Below are 24,697 nucleotides of genomic sequence, written 5' to 3'. Positions count from 1 at the left end.
CTCTAGGCATTCGTTCTCCATTTAGAAATTATTAGATCAGATATACTACTAGAAATGAGCTCTGTAATTACGAAATCTTAGATTTCCACGCTAAGTTTCAGGAGTAGTATTGGTCTAAATTTGTCTTGTGCTTTCCTCGCCTACCTTTAACCTTTTCAATCTTCCCATTTCTACTAGCACTCCGCTGGTTTCTAACTGAGTCTTGTTGAGCACTACACATCTGAGACTTGATCTTAAACCCAAATTTCTTGGACATGTTTCCCCATATACTACTAGAACTTTTTTCTCTACCCAATTTCTGGATTTCTTGTTTCATATCTGAGCACTCTTTCTCAAGCTCGGAAACTCGCATCCTCATACTGTCCATTCCTACTTTCAAAACCTGATTCTCCCTCACGGCATTGTTCCAGCCTCCTTCAACAAACCCACTTCTTAACTGTCTCGATCCGTCGAGGTTATCTGAAACAAGGAAACAGCCAGCAATGGAAGTCCTAAGTTGAAGCTGCTCGAAAAACAAGACTTGGACTATTATTCTTAGAGGTAGTCTTTCATTTTGTGCAGCATGTGTACAAGCTTCCAACGAGAGCTTCTGGCAGTCCATCAGTCTACAAACTTGTTCCCTCTCAGATTCTGCCAACCACGGGTGAGACTGCAAATATAACAAGAATAACAAATTAACACAGTTCCACCACGCCTGTCAAAAGTACTTAATTTAACAACAGAGAATAGTTAGTACCTTCAAATAAATGTCGATAGAACGGTAAAGACCATCATCCAAAGGCCTAGCGTAGTCTGGAATAGAAGCAGCAAGTGCTTGGAATTTCGGAAGCTTCAAATTAACATCGGGGGCTACCTCAGCCAGGTAACCATCGATTAGCTTGGCTACCATTGACATTGGTGTAAGTGAAGGTGAACCGATTATCTGTCCATCGTCAATTGAACACGGAGACGCTCTGCCAGTTGTTTGATCCATGGCAAGGTAGTGCTCCAAAATACGTTGAATACAGTCGACATTGTAGAGTGTCTCCATAGAATTTGAAAAATTAGGGATCAAAAGATCTTCCAATGTTGCTTGGTCAAGTTGCATTCCAATTCTTTTTTCTAAGCTTGATATGGAGGAAGAGGTTGCTTTCAGAATCATGGATGTTTGAAGCAGACCAAACAGGAATTTTGTCGAGACTAGGCCCTTCTGTAATGGAAGCAGTCGATCAATCTCTTCTATTAAAGCCTTCTGGTCTTCTTCAGATGGTGGAGCTAGCAATGGAGAAGTTAGACGTGAGCTAGACTCACCTTGACGGCGTGTAAGTCCGGGAATGTACTTTTTCGCATAATATGTGAGGGAACCAGAAATAATCTCTTGCCTGGTTCCACGAGATTCCATAACTGCAATCAGATGCTTATAAAGAGGTAAACCTAAAGTTGAAGCATCCTCATACCACCAATCTGCACTGGAATGTTTTGGCCTAGCACCTGTGCTAATCCCATTCCATAACACACTTCCACCTGGACTCTGCATAGGCCCGCCATGCTCCATCATCGGCCATCCGACTAGATTAGGATCAGTAGATGCTTTCATGGCGAGCGACTCGATACAGAGCTTTGGAATATTGAGTTCCTCAGCATGGGGAAGAATATTACTATCATCACAAGTCTGGAGTGCTCTAATAGAATCTTTCCAATTTTTCAGAACCACTTGATTGAGAAAAGTTTCAGTGTGCTTTATAAGGTTGCCTTCGCCGTGTTCTTCGGTCATTTCCAGATGCTCAGCAGCACAACGGAGGCAGACAACGTTTGAGGCAGTTAGCTCAAGTTTTACGCCATAGCAGAACTTTGCTACGAGCTCGAATGTTTTTGCCTTACCAGGAATCTCGGGAAGCTGTATGACACATTTTTCATCGTCTTCAGAAGTTTCGGCAATCAATCTTTCCAAAGCTCCGCTTCTAGAAAGCAAAGGGAACTGCATTAAGTGATCATTGGAAAGTTAAGAAATTACACAGAACGAAGAAGATTTCAATATGAAGTCTTCATAGCATAGTAAGGGAAAAAAAATGTAACATGAATAAACAAGATAAAATAGATTACCTTATGGAGATGAAAGGACATCCCCTCAACTTCAACGACAATATCACTTGGAAGCCCAGTTGTGCAAAACCTATAATCATAACATGTGTTATCAGGAGCAGAACAATGGACTTCCTCTCAGGGAAAATCAACACACACGATTCTGATGTATTTATGGTTTAAAGTGGATCCTATTTCATTGCTAACTGAAATTCCTCAAAATCAAGGAAAATGTTGACAGCTGGTAAAAGGTTTTCTCAAGGTCAAGCAAAGTCCTTGCTAGTAAAACCACCTTTGAAGAAGGATAATTGAACAGTTTCAAGCAGAACAATCATAGAGAATGGCCTAAACTATTTCTTTTCAGATTCATTGATCATACTCATGCAAAGGAATAGATAGCAGATCCATCCATCCTCGTTTTAGTAATATAATCGAGCTTCATTCGCCCGAGAGTTAGTTACATGTTAAGACCATAAATTTGTGGAGATAAGTTGATAATTCTAATGAAAGATCTCCAACTGCTTTGACAAACTAAGACTAATGATTGAAGAAACTAGAAATTGACCAAATTGAAAAGAAAAAGAAAACTCGACTCATTCAGTCAAGCATATAAATACACAGTAGTGTTAATAACAATAAGTTGCTGAACTGAATTATTAGAGAGTAGAAACATACCAGGCCTGCCCTTGCCTCTGAAAAGCATCAGTTTTGGATCCCAATTTCATGCAAGCCATTTTTTCTCGAGAAATAAACAGAAAAAAAGAATTCTCCAAACAGAGCCTTGATTTAAAACTACCTTTTTCTAAAACCCAGAATTCATCCTTCTCAATCTTGGACTTTATGCAGCCAAGCCAAAGAAGGGTTTTCTTCAAGACAAATCTCTCAATATAGTAGCATTATTAGAAGACAATTAGTCCTCCGAAATAGTACAAATCACAAACTGAATCCAATGAAACAAACCCACTGCAAATATGAACAACCCACTTAAAATATTCACTTGTCAGACAGAATTAGGCACTGTTTGAATTTGAAAATTGGCTCAAGGAAGATAAAGACACAAACTTTAGGTCAACATTCCCCAAAAGAATATAACTCCAAGTATCAATTGTTGTACTAATTTTGGCTGGCTTAAGCAAACCTACCCAAAAATGAAACACAAAGGAAAGGACTTTATTTTTCTTTGCTTCAGGTAAAAATAATAATGGAATAAGTAGTGTAAAATAAATAGTCGTAGAGAGCTCATCGTGCGTTATTAATGGCAGATTGGTAGATCGGCTCCGAGAATTGAAAAATAAAAAACACCATGCATGCTGTGGGGACAACTTGGATAAAGAAAAATAAAAGTGAAGAAACACACTCATTGCTTTGCTTGAACTTCGGTTTTCATAATGGAATCTTTTTACTGTATGTATCTTTTATACTATATAATAATATAATAATATAATATTATTCAAAAAAAATATACTGTATATAATAGTATATATATAGAGAGAGAGATTACATTAAAAAAACGCATTTAGCTTCCTGTTAAGCTTTATTTGGAATTATTAAGGAATTTTGAAGACAGTGGCCTTTGAGATTATACTAATCTGTTTTGTCCTACTCCAGCTAGGCACATGTTTTTTTTTTTTTGACAGAAAAAGAAAAGATATGATGCAATTTAATGTTGTTGGGGTGGCCGGTCCATACCTTCGGCCCGGGTTAAATTTGGACAGGATCGATTATTATGATTTCAGTTTATGAATCGGTCTGGAATCCGCATCATATACGAAGAGAAACGTTGTTCAAATTTGTCTATTTAATACTCATAGATTAGGAATGAAACGGTTAATTGAAGAGTGGATATCAATAGTTCTTAAATCGAAATCAAATCATTACGATAATGATTTAGGATAGTTTCATCAAAATACTAAAACGGATCAGACCGGCCGTACTTCTTTGAGAATTCACACAATTTAATTGCACGCCATGAATTCACATCCGACTCGGAAAAAATATTAATGAAAATTTGTTTAATCCTGAATTATATTCAGAATAATAAACATTTTTTTTTCTAATTTCTTTTCAAAAAGAAATTGCAAAGTTTTTTTTTGGACGTGAAATGAAATAATTACGACGTGCATGACGTCGTGGGGACAAGTAAACAACATATTGCAGTCTTCACCGTTACGAAACAGTAGTAGTACTTACTTACACATGGTGATGAGTTTGCATACTTTGCTTGCCTTTTAGGAAACGAAATTAGCTCTTCAAAGCTCTTTTCCTCGGAGTTAGTGATACATCGCAATTAACATGAAATTAATTAAACAAGCCTCTTCTAAATGAGTCGTCTTTAGCTGAGTAAATCATGTAAATAACGTACTAGTGCGTTCTTTGTACACAATTTTGACTTTCAAGCTATATGAATTATTTATTAATACAACATTTTAAATATTTTTAGAAGAAAAATCTCAATGTTCAACTTTATGAGGTGGGCTACTCTTTATTTACTTTTGCCATAAGACTTTGCAATTATTAAGGTCAAAATGAACGTTACCCCCTTCTTTACACCCGCATTGGATTCTTTGAACAAGCTTTTTATCGGGCTTCAACAGAGCATTCTTTGTGTTCAATTTGATGTGGACATTCATCCAAGAAAATAAATAAGTTGATGTGGGCCTAGCAATTTGCAATTGCTCAAGACAATGAATGTACCTGTAATATATGGGCCCTTAGTTATACTTTAGCCCAAGCCCATTAATCCATTAAGGTAAAAACTCTACTCGCTTAGTACTGTCAACAGATCAATATATGAGAGAAAATATGAATGAATCTCTCTTCTTCTTCTTCTTTTTTTGAATTTATGAATGAATCTCTCATTATGTGCTGAATCGAATTTACAAATGCATCGCAATTCTTCACACACGGTTACTTTGTAGTTTTTACTTTAAGTGAGCAAATTTTACTTTAACTGAGCGAATTAGTTATCAACATATGATTATTTTACTTTTTACTCTCTCTCTCTTTTCACTTTACCATTCTTGCTTTTGTTAGATTTATTCGAAGATTCTTAATTTCGTTTATGATTGTCTATGTGACGTACTCCCGCGATATTCTCGTGTTTGTTTTATTTATTTATTGTTAAAAGCGAAAAGTAAATAAAAAAAAAAGTAAATCACTCAAAGAAATAACAATAAATATATATTCAAAATTATCTATGATTAACAAACAGTGATGAATGAACGATGACTATATTTCGAGTTGAAAGTCTTAACACATTCTTATTTAATCCGAATTTTCAGAGATTTGATCCCAAATTTCATAATGCAGATTAGGAAGCAGTATGAGGGAAAAACGAGGAAGCAGTATTTAAGTGTCATTAAATATTTTTTACTTTCTATTTCCGTTATTCAAAGTGAACAAAGGAACTGGATGTTTAAGATATATAAATAATGGTAGTTAAATTTTCCCTAAAAAGAATAGAATTATTGATATTAGTTACAAAATGACTGGAGTGCAAATCTAAATGTTTACTCAGAAAAAGATAAAATATGGAGAAACCAATAAAAAAAATTAAAAAATTATGTATATTCGGTGGAAATAATCTTTTATCCAAGACCATTATTTTCACCCATTGAGAGACTATGGCGATATTCATGAAAATAGAAACTATACTTGGTATCTGCAAATTCAACAACATAGCTTAAAAGAGGCTGAAAGCAGGTTTGGCACATGTGTTCATGAGCTAGAAACAACAATTTCGTATTTCCACTTTCAAACGTCAATTTTTTCTTTTCTTTCAAAATTCATTTTCCTATATTTCTCAGTTATAACTTACAAGAAAATATATCAGTGACTTGGACGACAACGATAATTAAGTCTACCTGCTGCATAAAGTTTTTCTAGCTAATTAATGGCCATTCATAGGATTTTTTTAAGGATCTAATCTCAAAATATTGTTAAGACCCGTTTCCAATCTATCTATATAAATATGATCATATGAACGCAATTATTTTTCATTTTAGGTAATAAATTATGTTTTTTTAAGAGTAATGTCTGATTTAATGTAATGATTAGTATAGTAATTTATAATAAGGTTATATGTATCATTAAATTTAATATTTTAATTATTTTTATTTTGAATTTAAAAAAATAAAATTATAATTTAAAATATTTTATGTCACATGTCATCGTCTAATAAATTTTAACATTACTCTTTATTATATTATAAACAATTTATGTTTGAGGGAACGATGTGAACACAGTTGATAATGATATTGGATTGAAAGGGCAATACTGTCATTTTAATTGGATTGTCTCTTTGGTTTTACTTCTTATTCATGTCGTCGTTTCTTCGTCATCTACATAATGGATCATGATGTTCCGATATTTATTTCGTAATTGTCCAAACTATTGTTCCTTTCGTCTATAATTAACTATCATTTTTTATTTTTTTACGTAAATTATACATAAAACGTGATATTATGGACGGGGTTAGTAATATCGAAGCGGTACTAGTAACCTCGTACTAATAATACACGTGCTCATAAACCTTAGGGATTCAGTACAGATCATCCTAAGATTCCTAGTCAAGTACAGTACGGAGTATCTTTGTTAAGTATAGTATTAGTATCTCATCCTCTATAATTTTCTACTGGAAACAAAAATGTTGGACTTTTATTTTATTTTTTGGTAAAAATTGTTTTTTATGGGTTTGAAAAAATGTTTTGATTTTCAGTTGACTCCGTCACAAAACTAATCTGAATTTTTAGAGATTTGATTCCAAATTAAATTCTTTATTACAATGAAATTGGAGTATAACGCTTAATTAGGAATCCCAATATTGTTCGTTAATGATAAATATCCACAAGTACAGATTTTGATTCTTCTTCCTTTTTCAAAAATAATGTCACAGCACAGAATAGGAAAATATGGGTAATTATGGCGTTGACTAAGGTAATAAATTAGGAATTAAAAAAAAAGTTATTTTTTTGTATAAATACATGTTCTAATGCATTCTTCCTCTGTTTTAGATTCAACTCTTCTCTTGTTGTCTTCTCCAGAATTCCATGGCTTCTGCAAGTAAGTTGAAATTCTTGTATAATGTATTTCTACTATACTAGTGTATATATTTTTCATGTCTATGCATGTAACGATACGATATTAATCTTAGTCTCACACTCTGACATAGTTTTTATTAAATAATTTATTTATAAGGATAATGAAAAACCATTCTGTGATTTTACATATACACAAAAATAAAACCCTTTTGAATGGATTATTGTTATCTATTTACAGATTCTGCGACAAACTATTAGATTCTGAAAAAAAGAAGCAATTTTGACGTAAAAACTCCACGTGCCTTTGTTAATTTCTTTGCTATTTCTTCTACTCTCTGCTTGCTTCTACCACGAATCCAACTGTCTTCAACGCTCCCCATTTATTTTATTCAATCTGGAATTTTGAAATTGATTTATCCTCAACTGGGTTTGATAAAGTTTTAATATTTATATAAATTAATTCCCTTTGCTGATATTGTTTTCTTAGGAACAATGGGCGACCTTGAAAACCCTTTGCTTAGAAAAGAGAACGATACAAGTTCTAGAGATCGTAATAGTTATACGAATGCTGGGATTTGGAGTAGAATGACATTCCAATGGCTCAACCAGCTTTTCGGAACTGGTAGGAAACAGAAAATCGAACTACGACATGTTCCGTTTGTTCCTCCATCCGAGACAGCAGAGAAAGCTTCTGTCTTGCTCGAAGAATCTCTTCATAAACAGAAACTGAAATCCTCTTCTTCTTCATTGCCAAGAGCTTTAGGCATTACCATGTGGAAATCATTGGCTGTAAATGGTGCTCTTGCAGGTAAAAAAAAAATTCCCCTTTTCTTATTTTCTACTCCCTCCGTCCCAAAATACATGTCACCCTGACGTATATATTTTGGGACTGAGGTAGTATCAATTTCTAGTGTGTTTTTTTACAATTTTATGCTAATTTTCATTATATTTGCAGGAATTAATACAATTGCCTCATACATTGGTCCCTTTCTGATCACCAACTTTGTGAATTTCCTGTCAAGCAAGCAAGACGGCGATGATACAAATTCTCGATATGGGTTCATTCTGGCTTGTGTCTTTGTACTCTCAAAGACAGTTGAATCATTATCTCAGAGACAATGGTACTTCGGGGCTAATCGTATCGGGTACAAGAATGAGGGCTACTCTTACAGTCTTGGTTTATAAAAAAACTCTATCCATAAAGTTTGCAGGTCCAAGTACCGGAAAGATTACCAATATGGTAAATGTGGACGTTGAGAGGGTTGGAGATTTCTGTATGTTTATACATAGTGTCTGGTTATTACCAATTCAAGTCTTTTTGGGTTTAGTCATACTTTATTTGAATCTTGGTGCTACTCCTACATTAGCTGCTCTTCTGTCAACTGTTTTGGTCATGATTAGTAACACTCCCTTGGCTAAGAAGCAAAAGAAATTCCTATCACATATCATGGAAACTAAGGATTCTAGAATCAAAGCAACTTCAGAGACGTTGAAGAGTATGAGAGTTTTGAAAATGCAATCATGGCAGGAACGATTCTTGAAGAAGATTCTAGAGATCAGAGAAAATGAGATAAGCTGGCTAAGGAAATGCTTGTACATGCAATCAGCAGTAGCTTTTCTCTTTTGGACGTCTCCCATTCTCGTGACTGTAATCACTTTTGGAGTTTGCATATTGCTGAAAACTCCATTGACTTCCGGGACTGTGCTTTCAGCATTGGCAACGTTCCGGATCCTCGGAGAACCGATATATAACCTTCCTGAGCTTATTTCCATGATTGCTCAGACCAAGATATCGGTAGACCGTATCCAAGAGTTTATCGGAGAAGAAGAACAAAGGCAACTACCTAACCACGTGTACTCAAATGTGTCTGATGTTGCTGTCGAGATTGAGACAGGGGAGTATTCTTGGGAGGCAAGTTCTCAGAAACCAGCATTGAAGATTACAGAGAGGATGGATATAATGAAAGGAAAAAAGGTTGCTGTTTGTGGCTCGGTCGGATCGGGGAAATCGAGCCTATTGTGTAGTATTCTAGGAGAGATTCCTAGGGTATCTGGGACGGAGATCAAGTTAAATGGAAGGAAGGCCTATGTTCCTCAGAGTGCTTGGATTCAAACTGGTACGATTCGTGAGAATGTACTATTTGGGAAGGGTATGGATGAGTCTTTCTATGAAAATGTCGTGGAAGGATGTGCTCTGAACCAGGATATCGAGTCATGGATGGATGGAGATTTGAGTATAGTCGGAGAGAGAGGATTGAATCTGAGTGGAGGCCAGAAACAGAGAATTCAACTAGCCAGAGCTGTTTACAGCGACTCCAATGTTTATATCTTGGACGATCCCTTTAGTGCTGTTGATGTTCATACCGGAGCTCACCTCTTCAAGGTAAACTAACAATTCTCATTGTCATTTTTTTTCATTTTCTTGTCTTCCAAGTAACGTTAAGTGAGCATGTTTCTTTTGTTTTCCACGGAGGTGTCTCATGGGGCTGTTATCAACAAAAACAGTGATTTACGCTACGCATCAGCTGGAGTTTTTGGCTGCTGCTGATCTTATTCTGGTAATTACTGATCCAAATCCTTTATAATAACCCTTTAATCTCTCAATCTCATTCTAAAATGCGATTTTTCGTTTTTTAATAGGTTATGAAGGATGGTATGATCGTTCAGGCAGGAAATTACGAGGATTTAGCTAAGGATCTTGACGGAGAGCTTGTTAGACATATGAATGCTCATAGGAAATCAGTAGAGCAAGTGACTGATCAAACTCAAACAGACGATTCTTCATCAATCTGTGAAATACAAGTCAAAGAAGAAAAACACAAGTCAACAAGCACTGAAGAAAAATCCAATCATGAAGAAGAAATTGCAATCGGTAGTGTCAAATGGAAAGTGTATTCCACTTTCATTACAGCAGCTTATAAAGGGAGTCTGGTTCCCGTCGTTGTTCTATGCCAGATCCTTTTCCAAGGACTACAGATGGCAAGCAACTATTGGCTGGCTTGGGCAACTGATAAGGAAGTCACCAGAGAGCAATTGTTAGGCATATTTGTCTTGCTTTCTGCTGGGAGTTCCTTCTTCATACTTGGAAGGACAGTTATTTTGTCCACAATAGCCATTGCAACCGCTCGTCGTCTCTTTCTGGGAATGATCGCGTCAGTTTCCGTGCGCCTACTTCATTCTTTGACGCCATGCCTTCGAGTCGAATCCTCGACAGGTCTTCGACGGATCAGAGCACGGTTGATACTGACCTTCCGTACAGATTGGCTGGATTATTATTTGCTCTGATTCAGCTAATAAGTATAATCATCCTTATGTCTCAAATCGCATGGCATGTTTTCCTTGTCTTTGGCATCATCTTTGGGATCTCCGTTTGGTATCAATCTTATTACAGTACCACCGGCAGAGAACTCGCCAGGATGGTTGGCGTCCGAAAGGCTCCAATCCTTCATCACTTCTCTGAGACCCTTTCTGGCGCTGCTACTATCCGTTGCTTCTTCCGAGAAGAACGATTCTTGAACACGAATTTCGGATTAGTTGATGATTACTCTAGTATAATATTCCATAATTCAGCCACCATGGAATGGTTGTGCCTTAGAATAAACTTTTTGTTCAATATGGGCTTCTTCCTGGTTCTCATTGTCTTGGTCAGTTCAGTTGTTGATCCCAGTAAGTTGCTTTCTTTTTATCTTTTAACTTTAAACCGATAAATTAAACTTAATGACATGAGTCTAACAATTTTTCTTGACTTTGCAGGCCTAGCAGGATTATCCGCAATCTATGGTCTGCAACTGAATGTTCTCCAGGCTTGGGTGATAAGCAACTTATGCCAAGTTGAGAACAAGATGATATCAGTGGAACGAATTCTTCAGTTCTCGGACATTAAAAGTGAAGCCCCATTGGTGATTGAAGATTCTAGGCCAAGCCAAGAATGGCCAACAGAAGGAAAGATTGAATTGGAAAACCTTTATGTCCAATACACTCCAAGTCTACCAATGGTTCTGAAAGGCTTGAACTGCACTTTCCAGGGAGGAAAGAAAATTGGAGTAGTTGGAAGAACTGGAAGTGGCAAATCAACTCTGATTCAAGCTTTGTTCAGAATTGTAGAAGCTTCAGCAGGGAAGATTTTGATCGACGGACTTGATATCTCGAAGATTGGTTTGCAGGATTTGAGGTCAAGGCTAGGAATAATACCTCAGGAACCAACTCTATTTCAAGGAAATGTCAGGACCAATATGGATCCCTTGCAACAGCATACTGATCAAGAAATCTGGGAGGTAAAACACAAGAATTACTTTATTTTACTCCATCACGAAAATTTCTTTTTTCGAGAATACTAATAATAATAATCTGATGAACAGGTATTGAGAAAGTGTCGACTCGACGACATTGTGAGGCAGGATCCATTGCTTCTTGACGCACCTGGTAAAAAATGCCTTCAATGCCATTCAAACATACTTTTCAATGTCTAATTTTGATTTCTGAATTACTAAATGAAATATTAAATTATATTATTACAGTGTCTGAGGATGGAGAGAACTGGAGTGTTGGACAAAGGCAGCTTGTTTGCTTAGCAAGGGTACTTCTGAAGAAGAGAAGGATTTTAGTATTGGATGAAGCTACAGCTTCAATTGACACAGCAACTGACATTGTGATTCAGGAGACGATAAGACAAGAATCTAGCGGATGCACGGTGATAACTGTCGCACACAGGATTCCGACAGTTATCGACAATGATCTCATATTGGTTCTAGATGAAGGTAAACTTATATTTTCTGTGATACACAGTTATACATTCATTGTGAAGTGAAATGATGTGCTGACTAACTCTTTTCTGGTATTTTGTCTTTTTGAGCAGGAAGGGTTTTGGAATACAACTCCCCAACAACACTGCTTGTTAAAATTGTGTGTTGGAAGTGGAAGAAAGGATTAATGAGGAATTAGAAACGAGAAAGGGAATTAGGGTTCATCATTTCATAATTGGGATTCGGATTCGACCGTTGCAAGCCAAACGGCTATCTCTCCAAACGGCAGTGTTTCCACGTCAGCTTCCGTTAGTCGTCTCCGTCTCCTTACGTCATCTCCGTCTCCTTCTGTTTCTCTAGGCCGCGAACAATGTTAAGGAGAAGATGGGCCAGACGGATTACACGGCCCATTCGGAAACATCAAGTCCCATCTCTCCCTCACTCAGTCAATTACTTGTGTTGCAAGTTACTGTCTCCTCCTTCTTCCAACACAAATATGAACTTGATTAGACTATACATTCAACAACCCAAAACATGGTTGAGCCATACTAAATATGGAATGACTGTGATCACATGGGAGAAGTATGGTAGTAGATTAGATTGTTTTATGTACTTGTTTAATCTTTGTTACATTAGGACTTGTAATATAAATAGAAACAATAAGTTCAATAAGAATTTAATTCAAGTTCTCATACAACAAAAGTTTTCTCTCTATCTTTTCTTCTCTCGGTAACTCAATTCAATATGGTATCTAGAGCCAATTGAGAGAGTTTTGCTCTTAGATAACTTGAACTCATACCAACCCTCACCTAAAAATCAAAATCAAAAACTCTTCACCTCAAAGTCTTGTCTGATATCACCTCTTCAAACCAAAACTCATCAATGTCACCCTCATCTGATTTCTATCTTCACCCTAGTGAGAATCCAACACAGATTCTGATTTCTCCTCTCCTGAACAACAGCTACTATCACCGCTGGTCAAGATCCATGGCAATGGCTCTCAAGTCTAAAGCAAAATTCAATTTTGTGAATGGAAAGATTTCAAAAACCACTAGAAGATGATCAAACCTTTCTTGATTGGGACACATGCAACATAACTGTCTCCTGTTGGCTGATGAACTCAGTCTCTCTTTCAATCCGGCCATCCATCTCTAGATTCAAGACTGCACTTGAGATGTGGAAAGACTTGCAAGGCAGGTTTTTCAAAACTGATTTCTCAAGGATCTTTGACATTCAAGAAGAAATCTATCTGCTCAAACAAGGTGATCTCAATATATTATATTACTATACCAAAATCAGAACATTATGGGATGAATTTGATGATTTAAGGCCTATCCCTGAATGTGAATGTACAATCAAATGTGAGTGCAAAGCACTCAAGGTCATAGCTGAGTACTATGAAAATGACAAAATCATTAGGTTCCTGAAAGGATTTAATTCTGTATATGCTCAAATCAGATCAACAATTATGATGCTTGATCCCATTCATTTTCTTCATAAAGTCTATGCAACCATTGTTCAGTTTGAAAGCCAAAATGTCTTACCTCCAGAGACCGATGAACCAATTCTGGCTGCCTTTTCCTCTGCAAAATCCCAGAAACAGACTCAACAACATCCTCCCTACAAGAAAACTCCTGATGGCAAACCAATCTGCAGCCACTGTGGAAAGATATGACACATTGCAGCAAAATGCTACAGACTAGTTGGATTTCCTGCCAACTTCAAGTTCACCAGAGGAACATCTGCCAACATAGCAACAGTGGAAGCTGAAGAAAAATAGCAAGATGTGTCCACAGTCTTAATATCACAGGATGAATATGAGTCACTCAAAAGACAAGACAAACTCTCAATCACAGTCTGTAAGCAACATGGCCAGCACCTCACAAATTTTTAATGGTAATCTCTCTAAGAAACACTCACAAAACATAGTCTTTTCATGGTTATTAGACATTGGTGCCTCATATCATATTTGTTGTTCTAAACTATTTTTCAAAAATCTAAGACCTATTGCCAATCATAGAATACAACTGCCAAATAAGGTTTTCATAGCAGCCACACACATAGGGACAGTAGAGCTAACAAACACAATTACTCTGTTAAATGTGTTATACACCCCTGAATTTGCTTTTAATCTCATTTCTGCAAACAAACTTACTGTTGATTCCAACTGTGTGCTTATGGTCTATTCTTCTAAGTGTCTAATGCAGGACTTGAAAACTATGAGGATGATTGGTACAGCTAAGCAAAGGAAAGGACTTTTATTTTGTAAATCTGGCAGACACTTTTGAATGTCCTAGGAATTTCAGTGAAAACAATGCTTTGTCTGCCAATATAATAGACTTACCTAGGAAAACTTTTGACATTTGGCATTTTAGACTTGGTCATCCGTCTAGTGCCAGATTATCTAGTTTTAAGACCATCAATGAAAGCATCAATTTTAATAAAGATCATGTTTGTGAAATTTGTCACTTGTCTAAACAAAGAAAACTGTCTTTCAGAATTAGTCATTCAATTACCACAGAAAATTTTGATTTGATTCATATGGACATATGGGGACCTGTTTCATTATCAATGCATGGACATAGGTATTTTCTAACTGTTGTTGATGATCATTCTAGGCATACATGGATTGATTTAATGAAGCATAAATCAGAAACCGGAAACTTAATAACACAATTCTACAAGATGATAAAAACTCAATTTGAGAAAAGAATAAAGGTCATCAGATCAGATATTGGTCAGGAATTCAATGATCCTCAGTTTTATGCATCTAATGGAGTTTTACATGAAACTTCTTGTGTTGAATGTCCTGAACAGAATGGCAAGGTTGAAAGAAAACACCAGCTTATTCTAAATGTAGGAAGAGCCTTACTTTTTCAAAGTAAGCTTCCTCTTAAATTTTGGAATTATGTCATTGCTCATGCTATTCATTTAATAAATAGGACCAACACCACTTCTAAAGAATAAAACTCCATATGAAATACTATACAGCAAAGTTCCTGATTTATCTCATTTAAGAGTCTTTGGTTCATTATGCTTCATATCAATACTTGACAGAAACAAAATTAAGTTCATGTCTAGGTCATCTAAATGCATCATGCTAGGATACCAACCATGGACAAAAGGTTACAAAGTTTTTCATCTCAAGAATCACAGCATTCAGTTAGGATATCATGTCATATTTCATGAAAGCATTTTCCCATACAATGGTCCTCATGTTAATCTAGATGATTTATGCTTGATGTTGCCAATAAAGAATAGGAACTTACCTGCCTTAGATGAATTACTTGAGGATTATCATCATCCTGATGAAGGAACTGATGATGATCTCAGTGAACCAGTAGAGAATCTCACTGATATGCACATAGATAAGCCAGATGAAAGTGCAGAACCTGAAATAATTGACCAACCAGCAGTTAGGAAGTCTAATAGAACTAGGTTCACACCTAAGCACTTAGAAGACTATCACTGCAATCTAGTCCTAGCCTTATCTCAGCAGGATCATGAATAATTCCTCAAGAGTTCAAGCGACATTCATATTCCAGGTACCCCTCACTCAGTCAAAAATCATTTCTCATTTCCTAATCATTCACATAATCATCTTGTATTCACTTTAAAAATCTGTTTTCAAAAGGAGCCAAACAATTTCCAACAAGCCATTGAAAATGAGAATTGGCAGACAACCATACAGACTGAGTTGAGAGCTTTATCAGAAAATCAAACTTGGGTGATTTTTGATCTGCCTAAAGACCAAAAAGCAATAGGCTGCAAATGGGTGTTCAAGTTAAAGCACAAGGCAGATGGTTCTATAGAGAGATATAAGGCAAGACTAGTTATAAAAGGATACACTCAGAGAGAAGGAATTGATTATTCAGAGACATTTTCACCAGTTGCAAAGTTTACAACAATCAGACTTCTACTCAGTGTTGCAGCATCAAAAGATTGGCACCTAGCTCTGCTAGATATCAACAATGCCTTTTTACATGGTGATCTAGATGAGGAGGTTTACATGAAGCCTCCTCTAGGGTCAAACATTCCTCAAAACAAGGTATGCAGACTCATTAAGTCATTGTATGGCCTCAAGCAAGCCAGCGGACAGTGGAACTTCAAGCTCACAGAAGCACTCATTATTTTTGGTTACTCACAATCTTCCTCAAATCATTTCCTATTCACTCATGTTTCTGATACATCATTTACAGCTATCATAGTCTATGTAGATGATCTCATCATTGCAGGAAATGACATGAATCAGATAACACAAATCAAAGTTTTTCTACACAAGAAATTATGCATTAAAGACCTAGGAAGCCTCAAATACTTCCTAGGCTTTGAAATTGCTCGATCCAAGAAGGGAATACATATGTGCCAAAAAAATATGTCATAGAGATGCTCATAGAATCAGGTTTCCAAGGCTGCAAACGTGCAACAACTCCTATGCTCCATTCACTGGAATTCCCTGCCACATCTCCCAACTTGGAAGATCCATCTATCTACAGGACACTGATAGGAAACTACTCTATCTCACTCACACAAGATCAGATATTTCTCAATCCACTCAATTCCTATCTCAATTTCTGAATGAACCAACAACAAGTCATTTGCATGCATCACAGAGTATTGAGATACTTGAAAAACTCACCAGGCAAGGGCTGTATTTTTCATCTGATAACTCTTTGCAACTGAAGTCATACTCCGATGCTGACTGGGCAAAATGTCCGTTGACCAGGAAGTCGGTCACCGGATTCTGCATCTTTCTTGGTGATGGTCTTATTTCTTGGAAATCAAAGAAACAATCAATTGTTTCCCGATCTTCTGCAGAAGCTGAATACAGAGCGCTTGCAATGGTAACTTGTGAATTGATTTGGATTCGCTGCATTCTAAAGGATCTCCAGGTCGATCACCCACAAGCTGCTTCATTATATTGTGACAACCAATCTGCCATCCACATTGCTCGAAATGCTGTGTTCCATGAAAGGACAAAGCATATCGAAATTGATTACCACATTATAAGGAATCAGGTGAAGGATGGCTCGATTCATCTTCTTCCCATTTCCTCATCTCAACAGCTTGCCGATTTATTTACAAAATCCCAAAGGGCACCCACATTTCATTTGTTCATTTCCAAGCTCGGACTTCTAAAAAACAGACAAGTCGAGCTTGCGGGGGGATGTTTAAATTGTGTGTTGGAAGTGGAAGAAAGGATTAATGAGGAATTAGAAACGAGAAAGGGAATTAGGGTTCATCATTTCATAATTGGGATTCGGATTCGACCGTTGCAAGCCAAACGGCTATCTCTCCAAACAGCAGTGTTTCCGCGTCAGCTTCCGTTAGTCGTCTCTGTCTCCTTACGTCATCTCCGTCTCCTTCTGTTTCTCTAGGCCGCGAACAATGTTAAGGAGAAGATGGGCCAGACGGATTACACGGCCCATTCGGAAACATCAAGTCCCATCTCTCCCTCACTCAGTCAATTACTTGTGTTGCAAGTTACTGTCTCCTCCTTCTTCCAACACAAGTATGGACTTGATTAGACTATACATTCAACAACCCAAAACATGGTTGAGCCATACTAAATATAGAATGGCTGTGATCACATGGGAGAAGTATGGTAGTAGATTAGATTGTTTTATGTACTTGTTTAATCTTTGTTACATTAGGACTTGTAATGTAAATAGAAACAAGAAGTTCAATAAGAATTTAATTCAAGTTATCATACAACAAAAGTTTTCTCTCAATCTTATCTTCTCTCGGTAACTCAATTCAATACTGCTCGAGAATAGATCTTCTTCCTTCTCAAAGTTGGTGGCGGAGTTCATGAGGAGGTCGTCTTCGTGAGCTAATAATGGCTGCCTTGCGTAGGAAGAAAGAGCATGAAAATGAAGCAAAATACTAGTGACTACAGTTTCTAGCTAGAAATAGGTCAATAGAGAGGGATCTAACTTTGCAAATTATATTTTGCACTTCTTAGGAAAAAATATCATGAGATGTTTTTGTCTTTAAATCAGTTTCCATCTTCTGGTTCAAATTTTTGTTCTCTAGTAAGAACTCATAATATATTATGTTTATTATTTTATTTTTTTTCAAGTTAACAAGTCGATTCAAAACTCAAATAACAGCTAAATTGTATGTACTTGGAAACAAAGCAGAGACAAGCCAATACAGACTAGAGTAGTAGTAAAAGCTGAACATACATACTCAGAGAAGGTGATCAATTTGTATAAAAAGTAAGTTGAGGAATTTGCAGTGCTGCCGTTGTCGTCTCTCTCTCTTCTTGATTATTAGAGTTGTGAATTGTGACAGTTTGGTAACGCTGGGAGAGACTTTCGAATTCGAACATGTTTTCTAAAAAAATACAGAGACTTTAGTTTTATCCAAAGCAATTTCTCAAGTAGAAGTCGTGGAGAACTGGAACAAGTTTAGAAGTCGGGAAGCTTAAACAAGCCTATTCTTAACAACGCTACAACCCTGGAGGCGGAAAATCTTAAACAACCCTACAACTCGGAAATGATTTGATATACATACAACTCTAAAGATTTTAAACAAGCCTACAAGTCGGGAAGTTCTTAACAAGCCTACAACTCGCTACAAGTCGGAAAGTTCTTAACAAGCCGGGAAGGTTTTAAGTTAGTCAGCTCAACAACCATCAACATTCGACCGCAAGGACACAACATTGAAGTAAATGACAACATTTGAAAAACTCCACAAAATTTACAAAGATAGAAAGAGCGGTGATAAGCTGGCGATCATACACCAGAGAGAGAGGCGAAGGGAAGAGATGAAGCTCAACTAGGAATTCATGTCAATGTCAGATTCGAGTATGTAATTGAATCAGTATAACTCATGTCTAACGAAATACACCTAAGTAAATCAACAAAGTACTACTATAGTATACTTTTGGGAAAAGAAACATAAGTTAATATTTACTCCATTTAGAGTTTACTATGTTCAAAATTTTTAATCCATTTAGAGTTCATTAAATTAATTGTTAAGACTTCAGACTCTATTCATAAAAAAAAAAAAAAAAAAAAGACTTCAGACTCCAAATATATCACGTCAACAAAACTCCACATATAATGAATAATTTATTTATTCATGACAAAACAAAATTATAGTAATAAAAAAAATTATAAATTTAAATATCCAAAACAGTGAAAGTTAGAAATAATGAAAAAAGAAAAGAGAAAGCGACAAGAAAGGTAACATGGGGAAAAGTCGAAAGCCTACAGCACAGCAGCCCGAAAGAACAAATAAAGCCCAGTGGGCTGTAGCTGAGTGATTAGATAAAAGAAAGAAGCTTTTTGATAAATGTGCTTTTTTAAAAAGTTATTTTTTCTACAATGATTCATTGCTGGTTTGGTTTGGGCAATCTTTTTATTTATAGAGACTGGAGACCACTAGACGCAACTTCCAACTATTCATCATCATTCAGGTCCTATCCTACGAAAGCATGCAAAAAGAACAACCAATACATCATCATGGGAGGAAGTTGCCACTCAATTTAAGCCATTTACTCTTATTCTGTTAAAATTTTGCTCCAAACATTGTTCTTAGTCTTAAATGCTTCCCCCGTCCATTTCAAGAGTTCAAATATTGTATAATAATATTTCAAAAAAAAAAAATAACATATAATAAAATTTGTTTTAATCTATTTTAAATGTCTTTTTATAAAATAAATGTATATTCTGACTAATTCAATCATACCCTCCATTTAATTCACTCTTTAAACATAATAAAATATATAATCTAATTAATTATATAATTAAAATAAAAACATAAAAATCATTATTTCCATCAACTAACCATTTTCTTAATATTTGCCACTTTTATTACCTGACTAAACAAAAATATCATTACTAGTCCCGATCATAACAAAAACCATGATCAATATACAGTTTCAATTCATTTATTGTTATGGTTATCGAAAAAAAAAATCATTTATGGTTATGGAGCATACCTTACCTAGCTTGCTGAAGTCTTCATATATTATTCAAACACATATTTCTTGATTAAACACACCTTTAATCAGCCACCATTTTTGAAGTTGAACAAAAATTAAAGCAAAATGGTATTATGTATTTTCATATACTAATTTTTTTCGACAAAGAAATGAAGACGAAACATGTCTATCTACACACGTAGATGTTGATCAAATCATTTCATATATGGACCATGTATATAGTCTTGCACAAATTAAGTATGTTTCAAATACAATAATATATAATTTTAAAAAATAAAAGCTGATATTCAATTTATAAAATATTCAGAATGAACTAAAAAGTGACGCCAACTAAGACGTAGCCCAATGATTAAGGCGTTACCTCCTGCGTGAGGTTATGGATTTGATTCCGAAAAAAACGGACTTTTAGCGAGTTATTGTATTATATAAGAAAAAGAAGAAGAAGGTGACATAAATACGAAACGAACTAAGTAAACTATATGAATCAATTATGAGTGACTGAAAAGTAAATAAAAAGCAAAGCTATGGAGTTTCTTTACAATAGTCTGGTGAATATCAACCTGTCCCAACTACACTCACCGACGTTGCTTTATTGACCACAGTAAATGAAAAGTAACCATTATATTATAAGTTGAAACCCCAAATCATAAAAAATGATCAAGTATAAGGACCAATCTATACTTCCTCCGAAATTTTTTTGTTGTCTCTCGCTCGTCACTTTGGATGCTTCTGCTTCAAAAACTTTCTCGGTGTTGAGCTCAGCTCACTCTCCACATAAACACATTTTTATATTTCAAAATACTGTTAATAACCCCTTTTTTCTTTCCAAAACACCTTCATGATTCATGAACAAGATTGTCTTTAAAGGGCTTCAAAGATCTTATTTTTGCTTTTTAGTTTCCTACTAATTTTTTTAAAAAAATATTCTTAACCAAGCACTTTTGTCTCTGTCATATTGCCAGTCTCCAATGTCAGCACTTATATTTTTTTTATTTTTTCCCCCATTTTGAAAATTAATTTAAAGAAAGACAAAGCAAATATTCAAAAACATCCTTGTAAAGTTATCAACTTTGTTGTAGCTTGAAGATTAAAATAAAGCACGCAGGTGAGATTTTTATTTGGTACTCTCTCTTTGTACTTTCATTCTCTTATTTTTCTTATTTGTCTGTATAATGAGGTCATTTAACAGAGCTCAACTTTGTTGAAGGTTTCTGGGTTTTTCATCTTTTAGACGAGCAAATCGAGACTTATTTTGTTAAAGTTATCAACTTTACTTACTTTCATTTGGTGCCCATTGGAAGAAAAAGAGGTTTTTTTTTTTGCTTTTGGGTCACCTTTGATGGCTAGGCATTTAATTTGACTGCGAATAAAGAACCCATAAATGGAGGTTTTTGTTTATTTTGTGCACTGGGGTTTATGCTAAGAAATCAAATTTGAGATTTTTTTTCCCTTAAACTGCACTAGCCTCTACTAAGCTTTAGCTACCGTATTGATTGCTCCAATTTTTTTTTTTAGGATGAAGTTCGTTTTTGTTTATTATCTGTTAGAGTGAAGCAAATCCAGTTTTTAAGATAGTGTATTGGTTTATTTGGTTCAGTGAAAAAATGGGTTGTGCTGCTTCAAGCATTGAAAAGGATGAAAAGGTACAAGCTTGTAAGAAGAGAAAGAGGTTAATGAAACAGCTGGTAGGGCTTAGAGAGGAATTTGCAGATGCCCAATTCGGTTATTTGAAAGCATTGAAGAATACTGGCGTAACCCTTAGACAGTTTACAGAATCAGAGTCATTAGAGCTTGAAAACACCACCTATGGCCTCGGATTGCCTCCTTCACCACCTGCTCCTTTACCGCCTTCCCCTCCGCCGCCGCCGCCGTTCAGCCCCGATTTAATGAAGTCAAGTGATAACAACAAGAAGGAAGAAAGCACACAAGAAAGTATGGAAATCGAGGAGGTTGAGGACGGTTCTACCCCTCCTCCTTCTATCCTGAGCTCGTCTATGGACTACTGGGACCCTTTTAGAAACTTGTCTCCAACTCATCCGACAACCTGTGAAACTGTGGAACTGGTTGAGGAGGAAAATTGGGCAGAGACACGATCGGAGTTTGAGGATGAAGATATGGAAGGGAAGGATGTCCTCAATGAGGAAGATGATGTCGTCAATGAGGAAGATGATGTCGTTGGAAATTTTGCCTTGCAAGAGAAGCACCGGGCTGCAGAGTTTGTCGATGATAACTCTTCGATGGTGAGCTGGCATACTAAAGACACTGGGGATATGACGATGGTAGCATGGAGGAGAAAGAAGACATTGGAAGGTGTTTTCAAGGAATTGGATGATTATTTCCTCAAGGCTTCAGCTTGTTGGAAAGATATTGCAGTTCTAGTGGACATCACCAAAGGGGACTCTTCTCTTCCACAACATTTCAACGAAAACAAAAGTGAGTGCCTTGAATCTTTCAACAATGATTCTTATCTAGTGTTATAAAATTTATAATAATAATTTTATGATTTGACAGGGAAAAGAAACAATTCTACAAAGGTATTCAGTGCTTTATCGTGGACTTGGGCTTCTAAGTCACTTCAGTTGTCAAGAGATCCTGCCGAGTTAAGTGGCTCTAATGAACCATGCAAGCCGGGAGGTCACTGCATCACAATTGGGAAACTGTATGCTGCAGAGCAAAGGCTTTATAAGACATTGAGGGTAAGAATGACACTTTGAGTTTCAATTAGGTGTATCAACTTTTACTAGAAACTTAGACTTACGACACCCCTAAAAGCTATATTGATTTGTCAGTCTGTATGGAGCTGAATATTGTTGTCTGCAATTCCACTTAAAAAATAATCTTATTCGACAGATGTGAATATGTATTGAAGTATGCTTCCTGAATGAGAAATAGACTGATAAAAAAACGTTTAACCAGTCCAGCTCAGTGAACTGTATGCAAATGCTGACATGGTTTGATTCTTGGTTGCAACAATACGATTCTCTACCTTGTCAGCCATTCATAGCCATTAACACATGAATCTTCGCCTTAAATTATTTTATGCCACAAAAATTATGAACCAGAAACTCCAGTAAGTGTTCGAGAGACTTCTAAGGAAAGTGTCTGTCGTCACAACTTTGGCACTTACAATGCCTCTTGGCTATATGTGTGATGTCACTTATTTCTCCTGCTATTTGAAATGTATAGTTGTCTCTCTAATCTACCTGAAAATTTGTTGTTTAGGAAGAAAAGGGTGTCAGCATAGAGTTTGAGAAGAAATCAGAGTTACTGGTTAAGCAAGAAGATGAAAACTATGACTGGACCAAAACTGATAAGACCCGATCCAGCGTTGAGAATTTGGACACTGAAATTCGACGTTTGCAGCATTCAATTCATATGACATGCTCATCTATATTGCAGATGATTGATGAGGAGTTGTACCCTCAACTATCTGCACTGACGTCTGGGTAACACTTTTCTCCACTGCACTGCATACTTTAATTTGTTGGTCTGTTTAAATACATAGAACAAGTTGAAAGCTTGTTTGTGACTGAGGTTTTCCTTGATTTAGTTTCCTGTCGCATCCTTATCCTGACATTACCACGAAGTTAATCAGTCCTTTCATGATTCATGATTGTAGTTTCATTTTAAGTAGCAGTTTCTATTTGACTGTTCCGCGGCCATTTAGTTAGTAACCTACTGTCACAAGAAACATGGACAGAAATTTTTCGGAGAATTTTTTATATATATTTTTAAAATATTTTGTTGAGTCAAATGAGAAACGTTTTCTGATTCCAACTGATACTTGTTGCATATATCTTGGTTTTCATATTTCTGTCAAATTCTCTTAAAATTTTGAACAACTTTTGATGCCTGTAAGATTGATACTTTCTTGTTCTCATAATTTTTTATCTTCATTTGCATAGGCTGATGCACCTGTGGGGGACCATGTATGAATGCCATAAAATGCAGAATCATATCTCTCAGCACTTGAATCATATAATTGAAGATCAAAGCATGGACTTCACTTCAGAAAATAGGCGCCAGGCCACAGTACAGCTTGAAGCAGAAGTCACTTGGTGGTATACGAGCTTCTGCAAACTTGCTAAATCTCAAAGAGAATATGCTAGAGTTCTCTTCCAGTGGATCCAGCTCACCGACTGCCTCGTGAATGATCAACAGAAGAGTGATCATCGATCTGCAGTTTACAGGTTTTGTGAAGAATGGCAGCTTGTCTCCGACAGATTACCGGATAAGGTATTTTACTATTTGTGATACATTTTCTTTTTAGCCAAGTAATTGAATATGGAAATATGACATATTTCTTTCAAATGACTTCACACTACTTATTCTTAATCATCTTCCACAGGTAGCTTCGGAAGCAATAAAGAACTTCTTATCCACAATCCAATCGATAACCCTTCAACAAGCTGAGGAACTTAACCTTCACAAAAGATCAGAGAAGCTGGAAAGAAGGTTGCAAAAGGAGTTATCCTCATTAACAGAGATGGAAAAGAAGCTTGCAACGGAAGGAAGTTTTTCCCCATCAAACTTGAGCCCTAGGCATCCCTTGTCTATTAAGTGTGCCAAAACTGAAGCCTTACAGAATCGAGCTGACTCCGAGAAATCCACCTACTTGAACTCGGTTCATGTTACTAAGACCATGACGATAAACAACTTGAAAACAAGTCGTATTTCAAGCATTGACGGGTTTTTCAGGAGCTTCTGCTCAGGCTTTTGAAGCCGTTCACAGCCATCTCAAATCAGAAGTGCGTGATGAAAGGCTGCAGAATTCAAGAATCTAGTGGGTTTTTGGGGTTTAGAATTAGAGGTCAGAATTAGTCCTAACAAAGCTACTATATTCAATTAAGTCCGTAAATCAAGTTCGAAGTGACAGTGTTATGCATCCACTTAGTTAACTA

The 24,697-nt window shown here is 36.2% G+C and overlaps 2 protein-coding genes and 1 pseudogene across 2 annotated transcripts; 2 read left to right on the top strand and 1 right to left on the bottom strand.

Annotated features, from left to right (window-relative positions):
- Nucleotides 1-97: 97 nt before the first annotated feature.
- On the bottom strand, nucleotides 98-2,795 carry LOC139881994 (BTB/POZ domain-containing protein At1g30440-like). The gene is made up of 4 exons (XM_071866377.1): nucleotides 2,737-2,795; nucleotides 2,083-2,152; nucleotides 737-1,957; nucleotides 98-649 (listed from the first exon to the last, which is right to left on the bottom strand). The coding sequence occupies exons 1-4, from the start codon at nucleotides 2,793-2,795 to the stop codon at nucleotides 98-100; spliced, it is 1,902 nt and encodes a 633-aa protein (XP_071722478.1).
- A 4,186-nt stretch (nucleotides 2,796-6,981) lies between these two features.
- On the top strand, nucleotides 6,982-17,674 carry LOC139881993 (putative ABC transporter C family member 15; annotated as a pseudogene).
- A 3,726-nt stretch (nucleotides 17,675-21,400) lies between these two features.
- Nucleotides 21,401-24,516, top strand: LOC139881987 (protein ALTERED PHOSPHATE STARVATION RESPONSE 1). Its single transcript, XM_071866372.1, has 5 exons — nucleotides 21,401-22,229; nucleotides 22,308-22,492; nucleotides 23,019-23,242; nucleotides 23,702-24,032; nucleotides 24,145-24,516. Exons 1-5 carry the CDS (start codon nucleotides 21,401-21,403, stop codon nucleotides 24,514-24,516), a joined length of 1,941 nt encoding a protein of 646 aa, XP_071722473.1.
- The last annotated feature ends 181 nt before the right edge of the window (nucleotides 24,517-24,697 follow it).

This window comes from Rutidosis leptorrhynchoides, unplaced genomic scaffold, assembly GCF_046630445.1.
Source record: "Rutidosis leptorrhynchoides isolate AG116_Rl617_1_P2 unplaced genomic scaffold, CSIRO_AGI_Rlap_v1 contig217, whole genome shotgun sequence".
NCBI classification, from domain to species: domain Eukaryota; kingdom Viridiplantae; phylum Streptophyta; class Magnoliopsida; order Asterales; family Asteraceae; genus Rutidosis; species Rutidosis leptorrhynchoides.
Note: the sequence above shows the minus strand (reverse complement) of the source record. Positions and strands in the feature narration are given on the sequence as shown.

Bases quoted from the DNA above. Each gene is read 5' to 3' on its own strand.
- LOC139881994 (XM_071866377.1), bottom strand. From the start codon at position 2,795: ATGGCTTGCATGAAATTGGGATCCAAAACTGATGCTTTTCAGAGGCAA. The intron at 2,153-2,736 runs GTATGTTTCTAC...TTATGATTATAG, and splicing joins CAGAGGCAAGGGCAGGCCTG to GTTTTGCACAACTGGGCTTC. The intron at 650-736 runs GTACTAACTATT...TTATATTTGCAG, and splicing joins CTATCGACATTTATTTGAAG to TCTCACCCGTGGTTGGCAGA.
- LOC139881987 (XM_071866372.1), top strand. From the start codon at position 21,401: ATGGGTTGTGCTGCTTCAAGCATTGAAAAGGATGAAAAGGTACAAGCT. The intron at 23,243-23,701 runs GTAACACTTTTC...TCATTTGCATAG, and splicing joins CTATCTGCACTGACGTCTGG to GCTGATGCACCTGTGGGGGA. The intron at 24,033-24,144 runs GTATTTTACTAT...CATCTTCCACAG, and splicing joins CCGACAGATTACCGGATAAG to GTAGCTTCGGAAGCAATAAA.